We start from the raw sequence: 20,000 nt of genomic DNA, 5'->3' as shown, positions 1-20,000 counted from the left end.
TACTGGATACGTTAGCACTGTGAAGTACTGGATACGTTAGCACTGTGAAGTACTGGATACGTTAGCACTGTGGAGTACTGGATACGTTAGCACTCTGGAGTACTGGATACGTTAGCACTCTGGAGTACTGGATACGTTAGCACTCTGGAGTACTGGATACGTTAGCACTGTGGAGTACTGGATACGTTAGCACTGTGGAGTACTGGATACGTTAGCACTGTGGAGTACTGGATACGTTAGCACTGTGGAGTACTGGATACGTTAGCACTGTGGAGTACTGGATACGTTAGCACTGTGGAGTACTGGATACGTTAGCACTGTGAAGTACTGGATACGTTAGCACTGTGGAGTACTGGATACGTTAGCACTGTGGAGTACTGGATACGTTAGCACTGTGGAGTACTGGATACGTTAGCACTGTGGAGTACTGGATACGTTAGCACTGTGGAGTACTGGATACGTTAGCACTGTAGAGTACTGGATACGTTAGCACTGTAGAGTACTGGATACTGTAGCACTGTAGAGTACTGGATACCTTAGCACTGTGGAGTACTGGATACCTTAGCACTGTGGAGTACTGGATACGTAAGCACTGTAGAGTACTGGATACCTTAGCACTGTGCAGTACTGGATACCTTAGCACTGTGCAGTACTGGATACCTTAGCACTGTGCAGTACTGGATACCTTAGCACTGTAGAGTACTGGATACCGTAGCACTGTAGAGTACTGGATACCTTAGCACTGTAGAGTACTGGATACCTTGGCACTGTAGAGTACTGGATACCTTAGCACTGTAGAGTACTGGATACGTTACTGCATTACCACTCTCCCCTCAGGACGAGTCTTCCTCCAGTGATGACGATGAGGATGATGAGGGCTGGGGTTCTGACACGGTGGAGAGCGGCAGTGAGAGCTCAGACGAGGGCGAGGGGAAGAGCTCGTCCCTGGCCGTCGTCTTCCTCAAGAAGTAAGGATTGTTTACCTGCCTGAGAGCTGGCTCAGCACGGTCCGGTCTGACCCGGTTCTGTCTCCCCAAGGACCCAGGAGGGAGAGAAACCCAGCGACAAGAAGAAAGACGTGAGGAAGAAGAGGCACCGCAAGAAGGAGCGGCTGGAGGAGGAGGCAGAGGAGGAGGCAGGAGAAGAGGGTGACGGAGGCTGGGAGAAGGTGCGGGGCGGAGTCCCCCTGGTCAAGGTGAGGAAGAATAAGTGTCTGTGTGTGTCTGTGTCTGTGTGTGTGTGTCTATAGGTGCCCGGCCAGGGCTCAGTGAGGGAGTGATTGGGTGACGGTACTGACGCTGTGTTTGTATTTAAGTTGTAGGTTATTTTATTTTAAGACTCCTTAACATGTGCATATGGAAGAAAAGTGTGCGTAGCGGGAACTCCTTCTCCATGACTCCCTCTCCATGCGTCATGAACAGAAAATAATCTTAAGGAGTCTACGAGTCGTGCCTCGCCCCCTGTTTTGAGTTGTTTTATTTGGAGGAACGGGGCACGGGTCATTTATTATTGCCCTTATTTATAATTCCTCATTGAGATGTTGTCTCAGTACATTTTGTAAACGTCGATGTGTTTTATCCTGTTGTTGTAATAAACACTGACTGGGGCAAAAGGAAAGCTCCACTTGGATCCCAGTCCACGGACGGGTTTCTGACCCGTTCAGCTCGTTGACTTTCAGGGGGAAGCCCTAGATGTGACTGGGATATTTTTTCTGACCTTGATAATTGCCTGTTGTGTTTCCCTACGTGTTTGTTTACATAAGAATGTCACCAGCATTTCAAATAAACAGCAGCCTTTCCCTGCCGTTAGGAAACTTGGTTGCAGCGTGGAAGTGTTATTTCACAAACACAATGACATAATGCACTAACGTAACACCTTTTTTTTTTTATACTAATGACACAATTTTTATTCAGATTCTTTACAGCACCTTGCACTTGTATCTGGAATTTAGAAACAGGTCCTCAGGAAAATAAATGAATAAGTGTAAATGTGTCTCCAGGAGAAGCCCAAGATGTTTGCTAAGGGAACAGAGATCAACACAGCTGTGGTGGTGAAGAAGCTGAATGAGATCCTGCAGGCCAGAGGGAAGAAGGGCACCGACAGGTAGCAGCACTGAACTATACTAACTGAGCCCAAAATAAATCAGGAGTTTTCCGGTATTAAAGCAAATAAAAATTGGTATGAAAGTTATGAAAACCTGCTGTTCTGTCCAACCTCAGCCTTCATTACAATCCTCCCCCAGAGCTGCTCAGATAGAGCTGTTCCACGCTCTGGCCGCCATCTCTAACGAGCACAACCTGGGTCAGGGAATCCTGGTGAAAATCAAGTTCAACATCATCGCCTCGCTCTACGACTACAACCCCAACCTCGCAGCATTCATGAAGGTACACTGGGCGGAGCCTGTACATGCGGGGCGGAGCCTAAGGATGCAGCTCTCGGACCAAATGAATGTGTGACTGTTATATCCAGTATCTGCTGCGTTATTCATGTCTTTCTGTTGACCTGCAGGCAGACATGTGGCTCAAGTGCCTGGACTGCATCGACGAGCTGCTGGACATCCTGTTTGAGAACAACAACATCTTCATAGGAGAGAACATTGCAGAGGACAGCGAGAACCTGGCCATCTCAGACCAGGTGGGGGGAGAGAGGGAGGCAGGGGGGGAGGGGCCTGGCCATCTCCGACCAGGTGGGAGGAGGGAGGGATGCGGGGGGGGAGTCCAGGTAGGGGGCGAGAGATTGTCGTCATGCTGTGTATGTGTTAAACAGCCGTTCCGTGTGCGGGGCTGCATCCTGACTCTGGTGGAGAGGATGGACGAGGAGTTCACCAAGATCATGCAGAACACGGACCCGCACTCCCAGGGTGGGACATGAACACTGCTCACACACTGTATTATGTACTTCTGTTTTGTGGAAAGAGAGGCTCTTTGTTTACGCTGTATCCCCCCACCCCCCGCAGAGTACGTGGACAATCTGAAAGACGAGAGCCGAGTGTGCGGCATCGTGGACCGCCTGCTGTCATACCTGGATGCCAAGGGCAGCACGGAAGAGCAGTGCAGGGTCTACCTGCGCCGCATCATGCACACCTACTACAAGTTCGACTACAAGGCCCACCGCCGGAGCCTGGGCCTCCAGGGAGAAACCAAGGTATCACTGGGACTATACACTTAAGGCCTCAAGGCGTTTTAAAACATCTAAAAACAGTTTTGTTTTTTTCGCTCTGATAATAAATAAACAAATAATCATGTTTTGATTCAGAATATTAAGATATCTACGTTTGGGACACAACTATGACAAACGCTGGACTTTTAAATATCTTCTACATTCTGAAAAATTAAATCTATCAAGTATGCCCATCACTTTCCCGCGTATAAAGTTCTGATTGGTTGGTGGGCCCCCAGTCGGAGCAGGACCAGGAGGACAGTGAGGGCGAGGACAGCGCCGTCCTCATGGACAGACTGTGTAAGTTCATCTACGCCAAGGACCGGACGGACCGCATCCGGACCTGCGCCATCCTGAGCCACATCTACCACCACGCCCTGCACTCCCGCTGGTACCAGGCCCGCGACCTGATGCTGATGAGCCACTTGCAGGACAACATCCAGCACGCAGACCCCCCCGTACAGGTAGGACCCCCTCCCTCCCCCACACCCGAACATGAAAGTTGAAAACAGGTTTGTATCTGGCGTCCATTTTGCTCCTGGAATGAATGGAACTTTCCCTCAGATCCTTTACAACCGGACCATGGTGCAGCTGGGGATCTGTGCGTTCCGTCAGGGGATGATCAAGGACGCCCACAACGCGCTGCTGGACATCCAGTCGTCGGGCCGCGCTAAGGAGCTGCTGGGCCAGGGCCTCCTGATGAGGAACATGCAGGAGAGGAACGCCGAGCAGGAGAAGATCGAGAAGAGGAGACAGGTACGAGCCCTGTTGCTATGGAAACTACAAGGTATAGCCTCGCTGTTGTGGAAACGACAACGTACACCGCCTCGTCGCTATAGAAACAAGGTAGACAGCAATACTGTGCTCATTTGGAGATTTTGAACCGAACAGTCCTATTACAGTCTGTCTCTGCTGCACTGCACCAGCATGTCTACATCCAGATTTTTGTGATGTTTTAAGGTGATGTTAGGAATGCTGCAACGAGTAGGATGTGAATCAGTTGGGTCAAGGGAAATGAGCTGTACTTGAGTGTTAAAAGTCATTCATTACTTTCAGGAACAGATTGATGTTAATTGCGCTGTGTAAGCGTTTGCTATTGAAGTGGCTTGAAGTTGACGCGGTGGCCTGTCGCTGCAGGTGCCCTTCCACATGCACATCAACCTGGAGCTGCTGGAGTGTGTGTACCTGGTGTCGGCCATGTTGCTGGAGATCCCCTACATGGCGGCGCATGAGTTCGACGCCCGCCGCAGAATGATCAGCAAACAGTTCCACCACCAACTGAGGGTGGGGGAGCGTCAGCCACTGCTGGGTAGGAACCAATGCACCACCCAGCATGCACCGGTGCAGGTTTAACTGAGAGAAGAAACACGAGTTACATTACATTTACATTACATTACATTACATTACTTGGAGGGAGTTGGAGGGATACGCCTGATACGCTTTGTTTTCAGAGCAGAAGGCGCGCTAACCGTGGTAGTTGACTGCTGCAGCTAGATGCGCTGGCCTAGCTCCTGGGATCAACACAAAAACAACTGGAGTTTCCCTTTAACTTCGAAGTGAACAACACAGATGTTTTTAGGATATATCGATAGATCAACGTTTTAAGAATAATGAGAATTTATACCATCGGACAGACTTCCACTGAACAAACAAATCTAATACAGAAATGTAATATTTCTGTTCCTCTTTGTGTGGAAGCATTGTATAACTAACACATTGTGTGTATTTGAGAACAGCTCAAAGAACAGAGAACAGCTTTTGCAGCTCAAAGGCATACATTTATGGTGGAATATTGAATTTTGGTGGCAAACAGTTGCATAACTCCAAACAAAGTGTGGATTCGGGAATTGAAACCCTGGGGTGTCGTAGTTATATTGTTGTCAAATCTGATCTTCCACTTTGCGATTGGCGCATTAATCCTTTACCCCATGTGGTGTAGCGCTGTGAGGTTCTGATCAGGCGGCTTTTGGTCCTCCCCCATCAGGACCCCCAGAGAGCATGAGGGAGCACGTGGTGGCCGCCAGCAAGGCCATGAAGATGGGAGACTGGAGGACCTGCCACTCCTTCATCATCAACGACAAGATGAACAGCAAAGTGTGGGACCTGTTCCCCGAGACGCAGAGGGTCCGGGAGATGCTGGTCAGGTGGGAACCAGGACCCTGTAGAGGCCTCCACAGATATTTTGAGCTTTTAGACTCGTAGACGCTTCCAGAGATTGTGGCTGCGGCTTTGAGCTCCATCCTGGAGCTTGACCTTGTTGCTTGGCCCTTTCCGCAGGTGGAGGAGGTGTTTCCTGTCTCTCTGAATGTGTTGTGTGTCTCCCTCTGTAGGAAGATCCAGGAGGAGTCTCTGAGGACCTACCTGTTCACCTACAGCAGCGTGTACGACTCCATCAGCATGGAGACCCTGTCGGACATGTTTGAGCTGGAGCTGGCTACCGTGCACAGCATCATCAGCAAGATGATCATCAACGAGGAGCTGATGGTGAGACGCTTCGGGGAATTATGGCATATATAGAACTACTACTAAATATACGAAACTACCATACGGGAAACCATGACCCGCTTCCTGTAACCTGTCTCCCTGTGTGTTCCCCCCCCCCAGGCCTCCCTGGACCAGCCCACCCAGACGGTGGTGATGCACCGCACGGAGCCCACCTCTCTGCAGAACATGGCGCTGCAGCTGGCGGAGAAGCTGGGGGGTCTGGTGGAGAACAACGAGCGCGTCTTCGACCTCAAGCAGGGCGTCTACGGAGGGTACTTCAATAGAGGTGAGGAGGCACCGGATTACACCTTGTTTGCCCCCATGTGACCTTGTTTGCCCCCACGTGACCTTGTGTGGCCTCATGTGACCTTGTGTGACCAGTGGAGTGTTGTTGTGTTTCAGATCAGAAAGGAGGCTACCAACAGAAGCAGGGCTACCAGAGAGGTACAGCCACCATCTTGTCTCAGTACACTCCATTACCCACAATGCAACTCAACTCAAGCTGCTGGTCTGGTGGCTGGGTTGACCAGAGCAGTTACTGTCAACACAGGCTCCTTGTGACAAGGCAACGACAGCTACCTAGAAATAAGACTGTGTGTGTGTGTGTGTGTGTGTGTGTGTGTGTGTGTGTGTGTGTGTGTGTGTGTGTGTGTGTGTGTGTGTGTGTGTGTGTTCTTAGCGTCGTATAAGGCTCCTCCACAGATGTGTGTATGTTGTGTACTTGAACACAGTTTGTACTATGTCTAAACTCTTAACTACTCGGCTTTCAGAGCCGAGAGGATCTTACCAGAAGCAAGGTTCTTACCAACGAGGTGCTTCCCACTCAGATGCTCTTCCTCTCCTCTCCCTCCTCCTCCTCCTCTACTTCACACACACACACACACACACACACACACAGTATGAAGTAGGGTCTTAAACCCAAACCGCCGGGGGACGCTTAGGTTGTCTTCTCTTTATTCTGTTTTTTTTATTCATTTAAAAAGATATATTTATTACTTCAAAATAATAATAATTAAAAAGATTAGAGATTACAATTATAAAAATGTAAAAAAAATGTTGTTGTTTTTTATTTATGACTTGATGTCCTTTACCTGGTGTACATACTCAGATTTCCCCCTGGGCTATTAATACAGTTCTACAATTTCAAGATGCATTTGCCGACCAGATTTAACCAAATATGAAATACATGCGGCGAGCCACCATATTAGTGTGTGGGCGGGCCTGATGTGGCCCCCGAGTCGCGGTTTGAGACCCTGGATGCTTGCTCTGCCTCATTGACTTGCATGTAGTCTGAGCTGTTCCTCATCCAGCCAGCAGAGGGCCTCAGTGAGTCTGACCTCGTTCCGGCTTGTTGCCTAGCGACGGCTGATGTAGGATGGTTTCCGTTAACCCCTCTTCCTCTTCCTCCTCCTCAGACCAGAAAGGCGGCTACCAGCAGAAGCAGGGCGGCTACTATGGCGGCAACCAGGGCGGCTACTATGGCGGTAACCAGGGTGGCAACCAGGGAGGCTACCAGGGAGGCTACCAGGGAGGCTACCAGGGAGGCTACCAGGGAGGCTACCAGGGAGGCTACCAGGGAGGCTACCAGGGCGGCTACCAGCGCGGTGGCTACCGCAACCAGAATCATTACTGAGCCCCGCCCACTGAGAGTGGAGCCAACACACGAAGCAGGAAGTCCAAATAAACAAGGTGTTCCAGTGACGACCTGTAGTTTGATGCATTCCCTTCTTCTCATGTTAAATTGTTAAACTTATTAAAGTGGATTCCCTGAACTCATGTGAAATTTGTGGAACAGGAAACACTCAGGATTTACGGGATTTACCTGAAACTACCCTGCTCCTAACCTGGCTGGTTACCATGGTAACTAGCATGGTAACCAGCCTAGCTCCAAGGCACTTTTCTAGCAGGATCATGGGAACGCTCTTATAGCGGAAGTTAGTCGGTCCAGCGGGATTGAGGGGCCACACCGAGGTCTCTGAGGGAGTTGAGCAGGGATCAAACCTTCAAATGATCATGGAGCGCAGCGCACAGCGGGTGAAACACAAAAACATAAGTACCACGGTGTTTCCAGGATCCTGCTTCTTACACACTACTAACTAATACAATACACTGAGAAGGATGTACAACTAGTATGCTGCTTATTACACTACTTAGTAATTACAATACACAGAAGGATTTATAACTAGTATGACTAGTTTTATAACAAGTATGACTCGTTTATAACATTAACATTTAGTCATTTATCAGACGCTTTTATCCAAAGCGACTTACAAGGGAGAATAACATTCAAACTACAGTTATAACTAGTAGGATTAGTTGTATAACTAGTATGACTAGTTTAACTATAGCTATACACAGTCATATATACAGTCAAGGTTGTACAACTAGTAAATATTATTTCTAGTTTTATGACTAGTGTCTTAATCTGGCTTATTAAACAATACTTAATTTGGCCTACAAGGGAAAACCTGACAAACTATTTACTGTAATAACTATAACTGAATAAAATAAATGTTCCAGTTTATTAATGTTAACCAGAGTCTTCCATTGTAGTTTCTATGTAGCGCTACCAGATGGCGCCACCAGCTAGTGTTGGCATGTAGTGGACTGATACAAGGGACGTGGTTGCCGTGGCAACGTCATTCAGAAACAGCTGATGCTGGTTGACATACTGACCAATTAGAACACAGGTATTATTTCATATACTTTTTATTATACTCATGATCGGCCAGCCTCTAGTGGTCCGGGAGGCCCCCAGCCGCGGGCCCCCAGCACCCGGCGGATCCTCCTCCTCAGCTCCTGGCGCAGCAGGTGGCGCTCCTTGCGGATCCCCAGCAGCACGGTGCGGTTCTCCTGCGCCCGCCGCACCAGGTAGGGCAGCGTGTCGTCCACTGAACCGTACGGGACCGACTTGTACACACAGAAGCCCTGCTTGGCTGAGAGGGGAGGAGCTACGTCAGGTGGTCTCCACCCAGCTCAGTTTATATCTGTAGAGTTTTAAGTTTCTATCGGTAGAGTTTCAGTTCCTAACAGTAGTGTTTCCGTTTCTATCGGTCGGGTTTCTGTTTCTTTCGGTGGAGTTTCAGTTTCTATCCGTAGAGTTTCCTTTTCTATCTGTAGAGCTTCAGTTTCTACTGGTAGAGTTTCAGTTCCTAACAGTAGAGTTTCCCTTTATATCGGTAGAGTTTCCCTTTCTATCGGTAGAGGTTTAGTTTCTATCACCAGAGGTTTAGTTTCTATCGGTAAAGTTTCAGTTTCTATCCGTAGAGTTTCCGTTTCTATCTGTAGAGCTTCAGTCTCTACTGGTAGAGTTTCAGTTTGTTTTGGTAGGGTTTATTTTTCTTTTGGTAGAGTTTCCATTTCTATCGGAAGAGTTTCCATTTCTATCAGTAGAGTTTCCGTTTCTACTGGTAGAGGTTCAGTTTATATCAGTAGAGTTTCAGTGTCGATTGGTAGAGGTTCAGTTTCTAACCGTAGAGATATAGTTTCTGTTGGTGGAGTTTCCATTTCTACCGGTAAAGTTTCAGTTTCTATCGCTAGCGTTTCAGTTTCTACTGGTCAAGTTTCAGTTTCTATCGGTAGAGTTTCAGTTTATCGGTAGAGTTTCCGTTTCTATCCGTAGAGTTTCAGTTTCTATCGGTGGAGGTTCAGTTTCTATCGGTGGAGGTTCAGTTTCTATCGGTAGAGTTTCCGTTTCTATCCGTAGAGTTTCCGTTTCTATCCGTAGAGTTTCAGTTTTTACTGGTCAAGTTTCCATTTCTATCGGTAGAGTTTCCGTTTTTACTGGTCAAGTTTCAGTTTCTATCGGTAGAGTTTCAGTTTCTATCGGTAGAGTTTCCGTTTCTATCGGTAGAGGTTCAGTTCCTACTGGTAGAGTTTCAGTTTCTATCGGTGGAGGTTCAGTTTCTATCCGTAGAGTTTCCGTTTCTATCGGTAGAGTTTCCGTTTCTATCGGTAGAGTTTCCGTTTCTATCGGTAGAGTTTCCGTTTCTATCGGTAGAGTTTCCGTTTCTATCGGTGGAGGTTCAGTTTCTATCGGTAGAGTTTCAGTTTCTATCGGTAGAGTTTCAGTTTCTATCGGTAGAGTTTCCATTTCTATCGGTAGAGGTTCAGTTCCTACTGGTAGAGTTTCCGTTTCTATCGGTAGAGTTTCCGTTTCTATCGGTAGAGTTTCAGTTTCTATCGGTGGAGGTTCAGTTTCTATCGGTAGAGTTTCCGTTTCTATCCGTAGAGTTTCAGTTTCTATCGGTGGAGGTTCAGTTTCTATCGGTGGAGGTTCAGTTTCTATCGGTAGAGTTTCCGTTTCTATCGGTAGAGTTTCCGTTTCTATCCGTAGAGTTTCAGTTTTTACTGGTCAAGTTTCAGTTTCTATCGGTAGAGGTTCAGTTCCTATCGGTAGAGTTTCAGTTTTTACTGGTCAAGTTTCAGTTTCTATCGGTAGAGTTTCCGTTTCTATCCGTAGAGTTTCAGTTTTTACTGGTCAAGTTTCAGTTTCTATCGGTAGAGTTTCAGTTTTTACTGGTCAAGTTTCAGTTTCTATCGGTAGAGTTTCAGTTTTTACTGGTCAAGTTTCAGTTTCTATCGGTAGAGTTTCAGTTTTTACTGGTCAAGTTTCAGTTTCTATCGGTAGAGTTTCAGTTTCTCACCCAGCGTCAGGGAGACGTGGTCGCACATCCCCAGCAGCTGACCGAAGCAGACTGAGCCGCCATCTTTGTTTATTCCCAGTTCCTCCATCCTGACAGGAAGAGAACCAGCAGCTTCAGACAAGGTTGGGGTTCTATTGCTTAGAGCAAGGCACTCGCACGGCCAGGTTAGGGTTTGATTCCTTAGAGCAAGGCACTCGCACTGCCAGGTTAGGGTTTGATTCCTTAGAGCAAGGCACTCGCACTGCCAGGTTAGGGTTTGATTCCTTAGAGCAAGGCACTCGCACTGCCAGGTTAGGGTTTGATTCCTTAGAGCAAGGCATTAACACTGCAGGGTTGGCAGTTTAATTCTTTAGAGCATGACATTAACACTGCAGGGTTGGGGCTCTATTGCTTAGAGCAAGGCATTTACACTGCAGGGTTAGGGGTTCTGTTCCCTAGAGCAAGGCATTAACATTTTAGAGTTAGGGGTTCTATTCCTTAGAGCAATAAATTAACACTGCAGGGTTGGGGATTTTATACCCTAGAGCAAGACACTAACAGGGTTGGAGGTTCTATTCTCTAGAGCAAGGCACTGACGCGGTTGGGAGCTCTGCTTACTCAAGCAAGGCATCGATACGGTTGAGGGTTGTATTCCCTAGAATAAGGCACTATCAGAGTTGGGGATTATATTCCCTAGAGCAAGGCAGTAACACTGCAGGGTTGGAGGTTCTATTCCCTGGAGCAAAGCACTAATGGGTTGGGGGTTCTAACCTTTGGGCCGCCTGTCGAACAGACTCTTCGTTGTGCGTGGCGACGATGATGCGGTGCTGCTGAGGATTCTGGGAAATGACGTCCAGCATGAGCTCCATGTTCCTGTTGTAGCTAAACCACACACACACGCAGCATCAAACACTGATCGGTTCTATTGATCCCATCGATTGAGTTGTTTATCTTCCTATTTGTTTTTATCATTTTAATGCAACTGGATGGTGACGTGACGTCTCTGGCGTGGTCCACCTGAGGTTGGTGTCCTTCCAGGTCTCCTGGACCGGATCTTCTCGTCCCTCTGTCTCCGCCAGCTTCCTCTCTTTGTCCATGTAGGCTCCTCGCACCAGCTTCACCCCCAGACCGAAAGACTCGCTGGAGGACAGACGCAGAGCCTCCTGCAGGAGGGAGTGCGACTCCTGCCACACGGGAGGCTAGCTTACTTATTTTAGCTTAGCTTAGCTTAGTTTAGCTTAGCTTAGTTTAGCTAACAGGGTTGGAGGTTCTATTCTCTAGAGCAAGGCACTGACGCGGTTGCCCCAGTAGAACCTGGACTCTTACCCTAAGGTAACACTGGTACGTGTTCCAGATCCAGGGGCCATTTTGGTTGAACTTTTTCATCATTGCCATGGTAACCAAGGAGAGGGCGGGGTTCATGTAGGTGTACTCTGCGTCCACAAGGACCCTAACCTTGTCAGCGCTGGCCTGAGGAACAGGAAACAGGAAGTGGACAGAACCACGTCAGAACTTTATCGACACCATCAGAGAAGACGTCCTACAGATGCTCTGCTCATTACCTCGGCAATCCGGTTCAGTCTCCTCAGGCCGCATAGGAAGTGAGCATTCTCCTGCTCATCCAAACCTGGGAAGCTGATTGGCTGTTGGGGTCAGAGGTCATCATCATAATCGTGGTCATCATCATCATCATCATCACAGTGTAAAATATGAGCAGATAAACTAGTGGAACTGACCTCCCCGTCCAATGCCCGGACCAGCTCAGACAGATGGTACGGTCCATGTTTCAGGAGGCGGGTCAGTTTGGCCTGGAGGAGTGGAGGTTCTGTTAGAGGCTCAACTAGAAGCTCTACAAGTGGTTATGTTGGTCTTAGGTTTGACTGGAGGTTCTGATAGAGTAGAGGTTCTTTTGGAGCATCTACAGGAGGTTCTGCTGGTCTGAAGTTCTACTGGAGGTTCTGTTAGAGGTTCTACTGCAGGCTCTAACTCACACACAGCTCTGGGCTCAGCAGCGCCGTTATCTTCAGTTGCATCATGGGATCTTTGCTCCAGGCGTTGCTGTGCGACATCCTCACACACTCCAGCATGGCTGCCATGTTGTCGTCATATCTCTGCTCCCTGGACGGGGAAGACCACATGAAGAACATGGTGGACCACCTGAGGAAGACACCTGAGGAGGACCACCTGATGACCACCTGAGGAGGACTACCTGAAGACCACCTCAGGAGGACCATCTGGGGAAGACCACCTGAGGAGGACCACCTGAGGATCATCACCTGAGGAGGACTACCTAAGGAGGACCACCTGAGGAAGGTCACTTGAGTAGGATCAACTGATGACCGCCTGAGGAAGGATACCTGAGGAGGACCACCTGAGGAAGGCCACTTGATGAGGACCACCTGATGTCCGCCTGATGACCACCACCTGAGGAAGACCACCTGAGGTAGACCACCTGGGGAGGACCACCTGAGGAGGACCAATTAGGGAAGATCACGTGAGGAAAACCTACCCGCTGCTCTCTCCGAGGTCCTCCTCAATGGGAACTGCCAACATGGGTCTCAGTCCCAGGGTAGCCATCTTGTCCATAGACCGGGAGATCTCCGCCTCGCTCTCCCCCGCCACAAACTGGGCATAGACCGAGGGGCGGAGCAACAGAGCAAGGCCCCGCCTCCCCAGGAGGGTGCGGCCGATCGACATCAGCTGGGGGCGGGATCCGAGGTCAGAGACAGTTCTTCATCATCTACACCACGAAGAGCACTAACACTGCTAACACTAACACTAGATAGTCCTACTAGTTGACTTGTTAGCACTCGTTATCAGTGCATACTAGTTCACTAGTAAGAAGTACTAGTTCACCAGTTAGCAATACTAGTTCACTAGTTAGAAGTACTAGTTATCAGTATATACCAGTTCACTAATTAGTAGTACTAGTCAATAGTACTAATTCACTAGTTAGCACTAGCTATGAGTACATACTATTTCACAAGTTTGCCGTATTAGCTCACTAGTTTATAGTAGTAGTTCACTTACTAGCACTAGTTATCATTACAAACCAGTTCACTTGTTAGCCCTACTAGTTCCCTTGTAAGCACTAGTTATCAGTACATACCATTTCACTATTTAGTCATACTAGTTTACACGTTAGCAGTACCAATTCACTCATTGGTAGTACCAGTTCAATAGTTCATACCAGTTCACTAGTTAGTAGTACATGTTCACAAGTGAGTAATACTAGTTTTCAGTACATACCAGTTCACTAGTTAGCACTACTTATCAGTACATACCAGTTCACTAGATATCAATACTAGTTAGCAGTGCTAGCTAACTAGTTAGTAGTACTAGTTCACCATTTAGTACTGCTAACTAGTACTAGCAGGTAGCAGTACTAGACTTCAGACTCACCTTGCTACAGTTGTTGACCAGCAAGGGGACGGAGCAGAAGTGGAACAGTCCCAGAGCTCGGATCAGCTCTGCAGTGCTCTTCACCCTGAAGGTTGTTATTGATTATCAGTCACTACAGATCATTTCATATCAATTCAAAATAAAGAATCAAAACTGATCAACCCGACCAGGAGCCGCAGAGCTGGAGAGAATGTGGAGCGATGTGAACCATAACCTGCCTCAGGGGAGCATGTAGAGGAGGAACCAGGGTATGCAACCAGGGTATGGAACCAGGGAATATGGAACCAGAATATGAAACCTTGATTTGGAACCTTGATTTTGGAACCTGGATTTGGAACCTGGATATGGACCCCTGAGGTAGGCCACACTGGATGTGTGCTCAGATACGTGGTTGCCATGGGAAACAGAATCATCACAAATTTGAGCCAGTTTTCGATCTACCAGGAAGGTCTAGTGAGGTCTAGTAAGGCCCAGCATGGTCCAGTATGGTCCAGTATAGACCAATGAGGCCCAGTATGGTCCGGTATGGTCCGGTAAGGCCAGGATCTACCTGGACCAGAGTCTATGTTTGGACGGATGTTATTAGAACCTGGGATCTGGGAGGAATCAAACATCTGCATAACAAAACAACCTGAAGGCGTCGGGGTCCTCGAAGCTGAGCGCCACCGGGGGACACTGCTGCTGCCGTGAGGCCGCCGTGAGGCAGGGCCTGGCGCTGGTGGTCCGCCACCTCTGGCACATCAGGCGGAGAGAGGACGGACGGAGGAGGAGGAACGACACGCTCATCATCTTCCTCCACGACCAGAGAAGAAAAGGAAGAACTACGTCAGTCTCAAAACTACGTCAAAATCCAAACTTTAAACTGCTGATCCCAGATGTACTTCAGCATCAAATGTCTGACAAATGCAGCTACAGTTCTGTGATTAGGGGCCGGTCTATGTTGACACATGGGCCACATTTGGCCCGCAGGCCGCCAGTTGAGCCGCCCTGCGGAGAGCACGGCGGTTGACAGCTGGAAACGCTCTAAACTGTTTTAAACCCAGATTAACCCAGTCTGACCGCCAGGAGGCGGGACCCTCGCAGGACGGGCTTGTTGACGCCGGTCCAGTTCGGAGATATAAAATAAAACAGAAATTTGAAAAAAGTGAAAAGCAGATCTTACCTGCGACTGGACAGAGCGAGGGACTGGATTGTCTCTGCTTTGGACGCCTGGTTAATAAATGTCCACGAGTAAACACCAAGTTGATCATTGGTTTGGAAACACAACAAGTGACTACAAACATCATAAATATTTAACTACTAAAAAAGGACCCCGAGAGAGGGTCCCACAGAGAAGGTCCCACAGAGAAGGTCCCAGAGACAAGGACCCAGAGACAAAGGACCCAGAGAGAAGGTCCCAGAGACAAGGACCCAGAGACAAGGACCCAAAGACAAGGACCCAGAGACAAGGACCCAAAGACAAGGACCCAGAGACAAGGACCCAAAGACAAGGACCCAGAGACAAGGACCCAGAGAGAAGGACCCAAAGACAAGGACCCAGATGCCCCTTTTCCACCAGGAATTTCAAGGGCCGGTTTGAAGCCGGTGCCTCATCTGGAACCGGTTCTTCGCGTTTCGACAGCAAAGCCCTGGAACCAGAAAACTGGTTCCGGGGCCGGCACCGCTTGGAAGCCGGAGCAGAACCAAGAAGCTCCTACGTCAGGGGCTGGGGGCGGGGACAAGCGATCCCCAGCAAAACATTGTGAACGACATATTTTTTGGCGCCTCAGCCGTCCAGCGGTGTGATTGCGTCTCTTTTCAGGGAGCAGGATCCTTGTTTGGATGTCATTCATAGGAAGACGCATTTATGTGAACAAAGTCCTGTTTTGATTGAAAGATTTGTAGATTTACGTTTATTTATTTATTAATTTATAAAATACATTATAATTGTGAAGGCAGTTTGCTGTTGATTTGCAAAGTGCCATAAAACAACTTTGTTCCCCAAAATGGATGAATAATGGTGATAAATAATGGTGATCACAATATTGACTAAAATAATGGTGATTACCCTTTCAGTGGTAATGGTGCAGCCCTACTTCACAAAGATCACCACCATTAGTTGCAGCGTAGGGAACCCAGCCACAGCCACAAACAACCATCCCATAATAGAATTACACTGGAACCAGGTGGAAGGAATGAACATCTGCAGCCACAAAACACAACGCAACAGAGAGACAAAGCACACCCCAACATTGAACTTTAACGGGGGCCGAGTCCCCTGGATCCCAAGTGTTGCTGCCTGCAGCTAGATTTATTGTTATAATTATATGTATTGTTATATTAAATTATGTCATTATTATTATATTTATTATCGTTATTATCTTTATTAGAATTATTTTATTATATATATAATTATTATTTTTTATCATTAACTTTATGATTATTATGATTATTAGGGATAGAACCCTATTGTTATTGTTCAAAATTGTATTGTTCTTCTTCTCCTTGGCACCCTTTGGGCTAAAAGTGTCTGGAAAAGGACAACCGCTGCAGCAAAGGCTTCTACGATGTCAAGCCTTTTGAACAGGAAACTGCTCCACTGGAGGTGCCAGGACGTCCCAGTCAAGTCCAGTTTGTTTCTACTTCACGATGCAGTCTTAAAGGGAGCTCCAGAAAAACCTGCATTTCAACAACTTCTGGTCGGTAGAACTTATAAATGTTAATGAACCGAGTCACTGAAGGAGGAAGTGACGTCCTAACTGAGCAGCCACCTTGATGACAGGACACATTGCATTTCCCTCAGAACGTTGTCCCTGACAGAGCCCAGTGACATGGAAGTGTAAAAGCTGTCCTGCTCATTGCGTTTGAATGTTGTTCTCTGTACAGCGGCGTAGGACTTTGAAAATGAAATGTCAAACCACTTTTCTTTTTTCCTTTTAATACGGTCATACCACTTGAGGATGTGAAAATGAAAATGCAAACTGGATTATTACATTTGAATTTGAACTCAAATAACACCTACATATATGGAAAATTAAAATGCAGTGGTATTATTGTCTGGTTTTCTTCACAGGTGCTGTTATGTGACATAATCAATATGTGACATAATCAATATGAGACATAATCAGTATGAGACATAATCAATATGAGACATAATCAATATGTGACATAATCAATATGAGACATAATCAGTATGAGACATAATCAATATGAGACATAATCAATATGTGACATAATCAATATGTGGCGTAATATGTGGCATTGGTTGTTGGTTGTTCAAAGAGACTGAACCAGCTGGATCCAGTTTCCTTTCAACATCAAGCTCTCGCTGTTTGGATTTATTGATAAAACCATAAAAAACAAGGATGTTTGAAGATGAAAGTGTCGTCAAGGAGCAGGAGGCGCCGTGAGTGACGTCACTGAAGCTTCAACACTGATCATTCCTGCTTCATCATCATCATCATCATCATCGTCCTTCTTTTGATGCTCAGTAGATCACTCTGCTGCTCATGTCCAGCAGCGCCCCCTGCTGGGGCGGCCTGTACAGGTGCCTGAGCGGGATGGGCAGGGCGGCGCGGGGGTCCTGGCAGAGACGGAGCGGGTAGGAGGGGAAGGCCGGGTACAGGGTGGAGGGGGCGGAGGAAGGCAGGCAGGGAGGGAGAGGAGAGGCCTCCAGCTGGGGGAGGAAAGCGGTGTAGGGATGGTGCAGCACCGCCTCCTGGAGATAGGGGGCGCCGGGGGCAAAATGGGTCACGGCAGCAACTTCAGTTGAAGGGGGATAGGAGGAGGCCTGGAACGCACGATGAGGCAGAGCAGAGGACGCATTAGAGAAAGAGGAGGTAGGGAAGGTGGAGGTGAAGGTCTGGGTGTGGCCAAGAGTAGGAGGGGCCATGCCCCCCGTTGCTCTGTTAGAGAGTGACAACGAGTGGGCGGAGCTTGGAAGGAAAGACCTTGGTGCGTCTGGGAGATCGTACAGGGCGCACAGCAGGGGCGGGGCAGTCTGGTACTGGCGGGCCACTGGTCCCAGTTCCGACATGGCAGTCTGGTACTGGGCTGTTGCTGGGTTGAGTCCAGGTGTGGCAGTCTGGTACTCGGGGGGAACTGGACCCAGGCCGTGCGGGGCAGTCTGGTACTGGGAGGGTGCTGGGTCCGGTTCCGACGTGGCGGTCTGGAACTGGGAGACTTCTGGGTCCAGGCCAGGCGGGGAACTCTGGTGCTGAGGGGGAGGTGGGTGAGGGGGGTAGTTGAACACTGTGTTGCTGTGGGGGAGGAGGGGCGAGCGGTCCTCACTGGTGGGGGTGAGCAGGGGGTCCACTGGGGTGGGGGGGGTGCTGGAGTTGTAGACCGGGGAGGAGGTCTGGGAGGGCGGGGGCGTCAGGCTGGAGAAGGTGAAGGAGGACTGCTGCAGCGAGGGGGAGCAGATGGATGGAGGGAGCATGGAGGAGTGGTGGCAGTCAGTGAGGGCGGGGTAGGATGATGGAGGGTCCGTGGAGTAGACGGAGCCATAGGATGGAAGAGCCACGCCCTCCGACCTGAAGACACAAAGATAGGACCATGTGAAGGTCAAGGATCCAGAAGAAGGAGACAGTGAAGCAGGGGAACTACCTTTCACCCACCTGTCAATCATGGTGCTCCTCCCATCACTTCTTGCCACGTCCTGCATCCCATTGGCCAGGCCGATGTGGTCCATGTGGGCAGCGAAGGCTTGGCCCAGTTCTGCATTTTGCTGCTGGACCTGGACCTGGGTGTCCTGGAAGAGAGCTTCCTGTGCTCCGTACCCACAGGACGGCTCAAGGAGCTGGAGCTCAGGGATCTCGGGACCAGGGATCTGGGGACCGGGGATCTGGAGCTCAGGGATCTGGGGACCGGGGATCTGGGGACCGGGGATCTGGAGCTCAGGGATCTGGGGCCTGGGGATCTGAGGACCGGGGATCTGGGGACCGGGAATCTGGGGACCGGGGATCTGGGGACCGGGGATCTGAGGACCAGGGATCTGGGGACCGGGAATCTGGTGCTCAGGGATCTGGGGACCAGGGATCTGGAGCTCAGTGAACTGGGGCAGAGAGGCCAGATCCAGGGTCTGGAGGTCCGTGGGGTGGAGCGGGACCATCTGTGAGGACTTGCACAACTCAGCGCCCTCTGAGAGGCAAGAATTAGTTCATCAGTAACAGCCATTGACCACAAAACACACACTTTGCAAATATGAAAGTACCACGCCCCTTCCTGTATGACACCACGCCCCTTCCTGTATGACACCACGCCCCTTCCTGTATGACACCACGCCCCTTCCTGTATGACACCACGCCCCTGTCCTGTCTGAAGCCACGCACCTTCTGATGGAACACAACGCACCCTTTCTGTCGGACACCACGCCCCCTTCCTGGCGGATGCCACGTCCTCTTCCTGTATGAAAACACGCCCCCGTCCTGTCGGACACCACGCCCCTTATTGTTTTACACCACGCCACCTCCTGAGACCACGCCCCCTTCCTGTGGTACACCACACCCCCTTCCTGTCGGCCACCATGCCCCCTTCCTGTATGACAACACGCCCCCTACCTGTCAGACACCACGCCCCTTATTGTTTAACACCACACCCCTTATTACTCGATACCACACCCCCTTCCTGTCGGACACCACGCCCACATCCTGTATGATGACGCGCCCCTTCCGGTCGGACACCACGGCCCTTCTCAGCAGATGCCACGCCCCTTCTCTGAAATTGCCACGCCCCTTGCTAAAAGCTTCTTCTAGTTACGTGTGCAGCAGAGGAAGGGACAGTTACCTGTATCCAAGGTGTCCGTCACGTCAGCCATCTTGCGTTTCAGCCGTGCGTCCCTCTGTCTGGAGGGAAGAAGAAGAGTGTGTGAGTGTGTGTGAGTGTGTGTGAGTGTGTGTGAGTGTGTGTGAGTGTGTGTGAGTGTGTGTTAGTGTGTGTGAGTGTGTGTGAGTGTGTGTGAGTGTGTGTGAGTGTGTGTTAGTGTGTGTTAGTGTGTGTGAGTGTGTGTGAGTGTGTGTTAGTGTGTGTGAGTGTGTGTGAGTGTGTGTTAGTGTGTGTGAGTGTGTGTGAGTGTGTGTGAGTGTGTGTGAGTGTGTGTGAGTGTGTGTGAGTGTGTGTTAGTGTGTGTGAGTGTGTGTGAGTGTGTGTGAGTGTGTGTGAGTGTGTGTTAGCGTGTGTTAATGTGTGTGTTAGTGTGTGTGTTAATGTGTGTTTGTGTGTGTTAATGTGTGTTAGTGTGTGTGAGTGTGTGTGAGTTTGTGTTAGCGTGTGTGACTGTGTGTTAGTGTGTGATAGTGTGTGTTAATGTGTGTATTAATGTGTGTGTATTAATGTGTGTGTTAGTGTTAATGT

General features: G+C 49.1%; 2 protein-coding genes across 2 annotated transcripts in view; one reads left to right on the top strand and one right to left on the bottom strand.

Moving 5' to 3' along the window:
- The window catches only part of eif3c (eukaryotic translation initiation factor 3, subunit C), a 13,735-nt gene extending 6,391 nt beyond the window's left edge, over nucleotides 1-7,344 (top strand). The window contains exons 8-23 of the mRNA XM_080021929.1: nucleotides 838-968; nucleotides 1,039-1,195; nucleotides 2,000-2,103; nucleotides 2,243-2,384; nucleotides 2,509-2,634; nucleotides 2,767-2,860; nucleotides 2,957-3,144; nucleotides 3,399-3,623; nucleotides 3,724-3,915; nucleotides 4,297-4,468; nucleotides 5,144-5,303; nucleotides 5,490-5,643; nucleotides 5,764-5,929; nucleotides 6,046-6,087; nucleotides 6,414-6,455; nucleotides 7,059-7,344. Of these exons, the coding sequence (XP_079878055.1) occupies nucleotides 838-968; nucleotides 1,039-1,195; nucleotides 2,000-2,103; nucleotides 2,243-2,384; nucleotides 2,509-2,634; nucleotides 2,767-2,860; nucleotides 2,957-3,144; nucleotides 3,399-3,623; nucleotides 3,724-3,915; nucleotides 4,297-4,468; nucleotides 5,144-5,303; nucleotides 5,490-5,643; nucleotides 5,764-5,929; nucleotides 6,046-6,087; nucleotides 6,414-6,455; nucleotides 7,059-7,276 (2,313 nt within the window). The 3' untranslated portion in view covers nucleotides 7,277-7,344. The remainder of the gene's footprint in view (nucleotides 1-837; nucleotides 969-1,038; nucleotides 1,196-1,999; nucleotides 2,104-2,242; nucleotides 2,385-2,508; nucleotides 2,635-2,766; nucleotides 2,861-2,956; nucleotides 3,145-3,398; nucleotides 3,624-3,723; nucleotides 3,916-4,296; nucleotides 4,469-5,143; nucleotides 5,304-5,489; nucleotides 5,644-5,763; nucleotides 5,930-6,045; nucleotides 6,088-6,413; nucleotides 6,456-7,058) is intronic.
- A 1,017-nt stretch (nucleotides 7,345-8,361) lies between these two features.
- Nucleotides 8,362-14,411, bottom strand: prodh2 (proline dehydrogenase 2; the record flags this gene model as incomplete). The annotated part of the gene is made up of 11 exons (XM_080021339.1): nucleotides 8,362-8,579; nucleotides 10,290-10,378; nucleotides 11,040-11,150; nucleotides 11,286-11,452; nucleotides 11,595-11,738; nucleotides 11,831-11,911; nucleotides 12,005-12,076; nucleotides 12,260-12,386; nucleotides 12,778-12,968; nucleotides 13,671-13,755; nucleotides 14,302-14,411. The coding sequence occupies 11 exons, from the start codon at nucleotides 14,409-14,411 to the stop codon at nucleotides 8,362-8,364; spliced, it is 1,395 nt and encodes a 464-aa protein (XP_079877465.1).
- Between the last annotated feature and the right edge of the window lie 5,589 nt (nucleotides 14,412-20,000).

This window comes from Zeus faber (genome assembly GCF_960531495.2).
Source record: "Zeus faber genome assembly, chromosome: 20".
In the NCBI taxonomy this organism is placed as follows: Eukaryota; Metazoa; Chordata; class Actinopteri; order Zeiformes; family Zeidae; genus Zeus; species Zeus faber.
The sequence above is the reverse complement of the archived record's forward strand: the minus strand, read 5'-3'. Positions and strand labels throughout refer to the sequence as shown.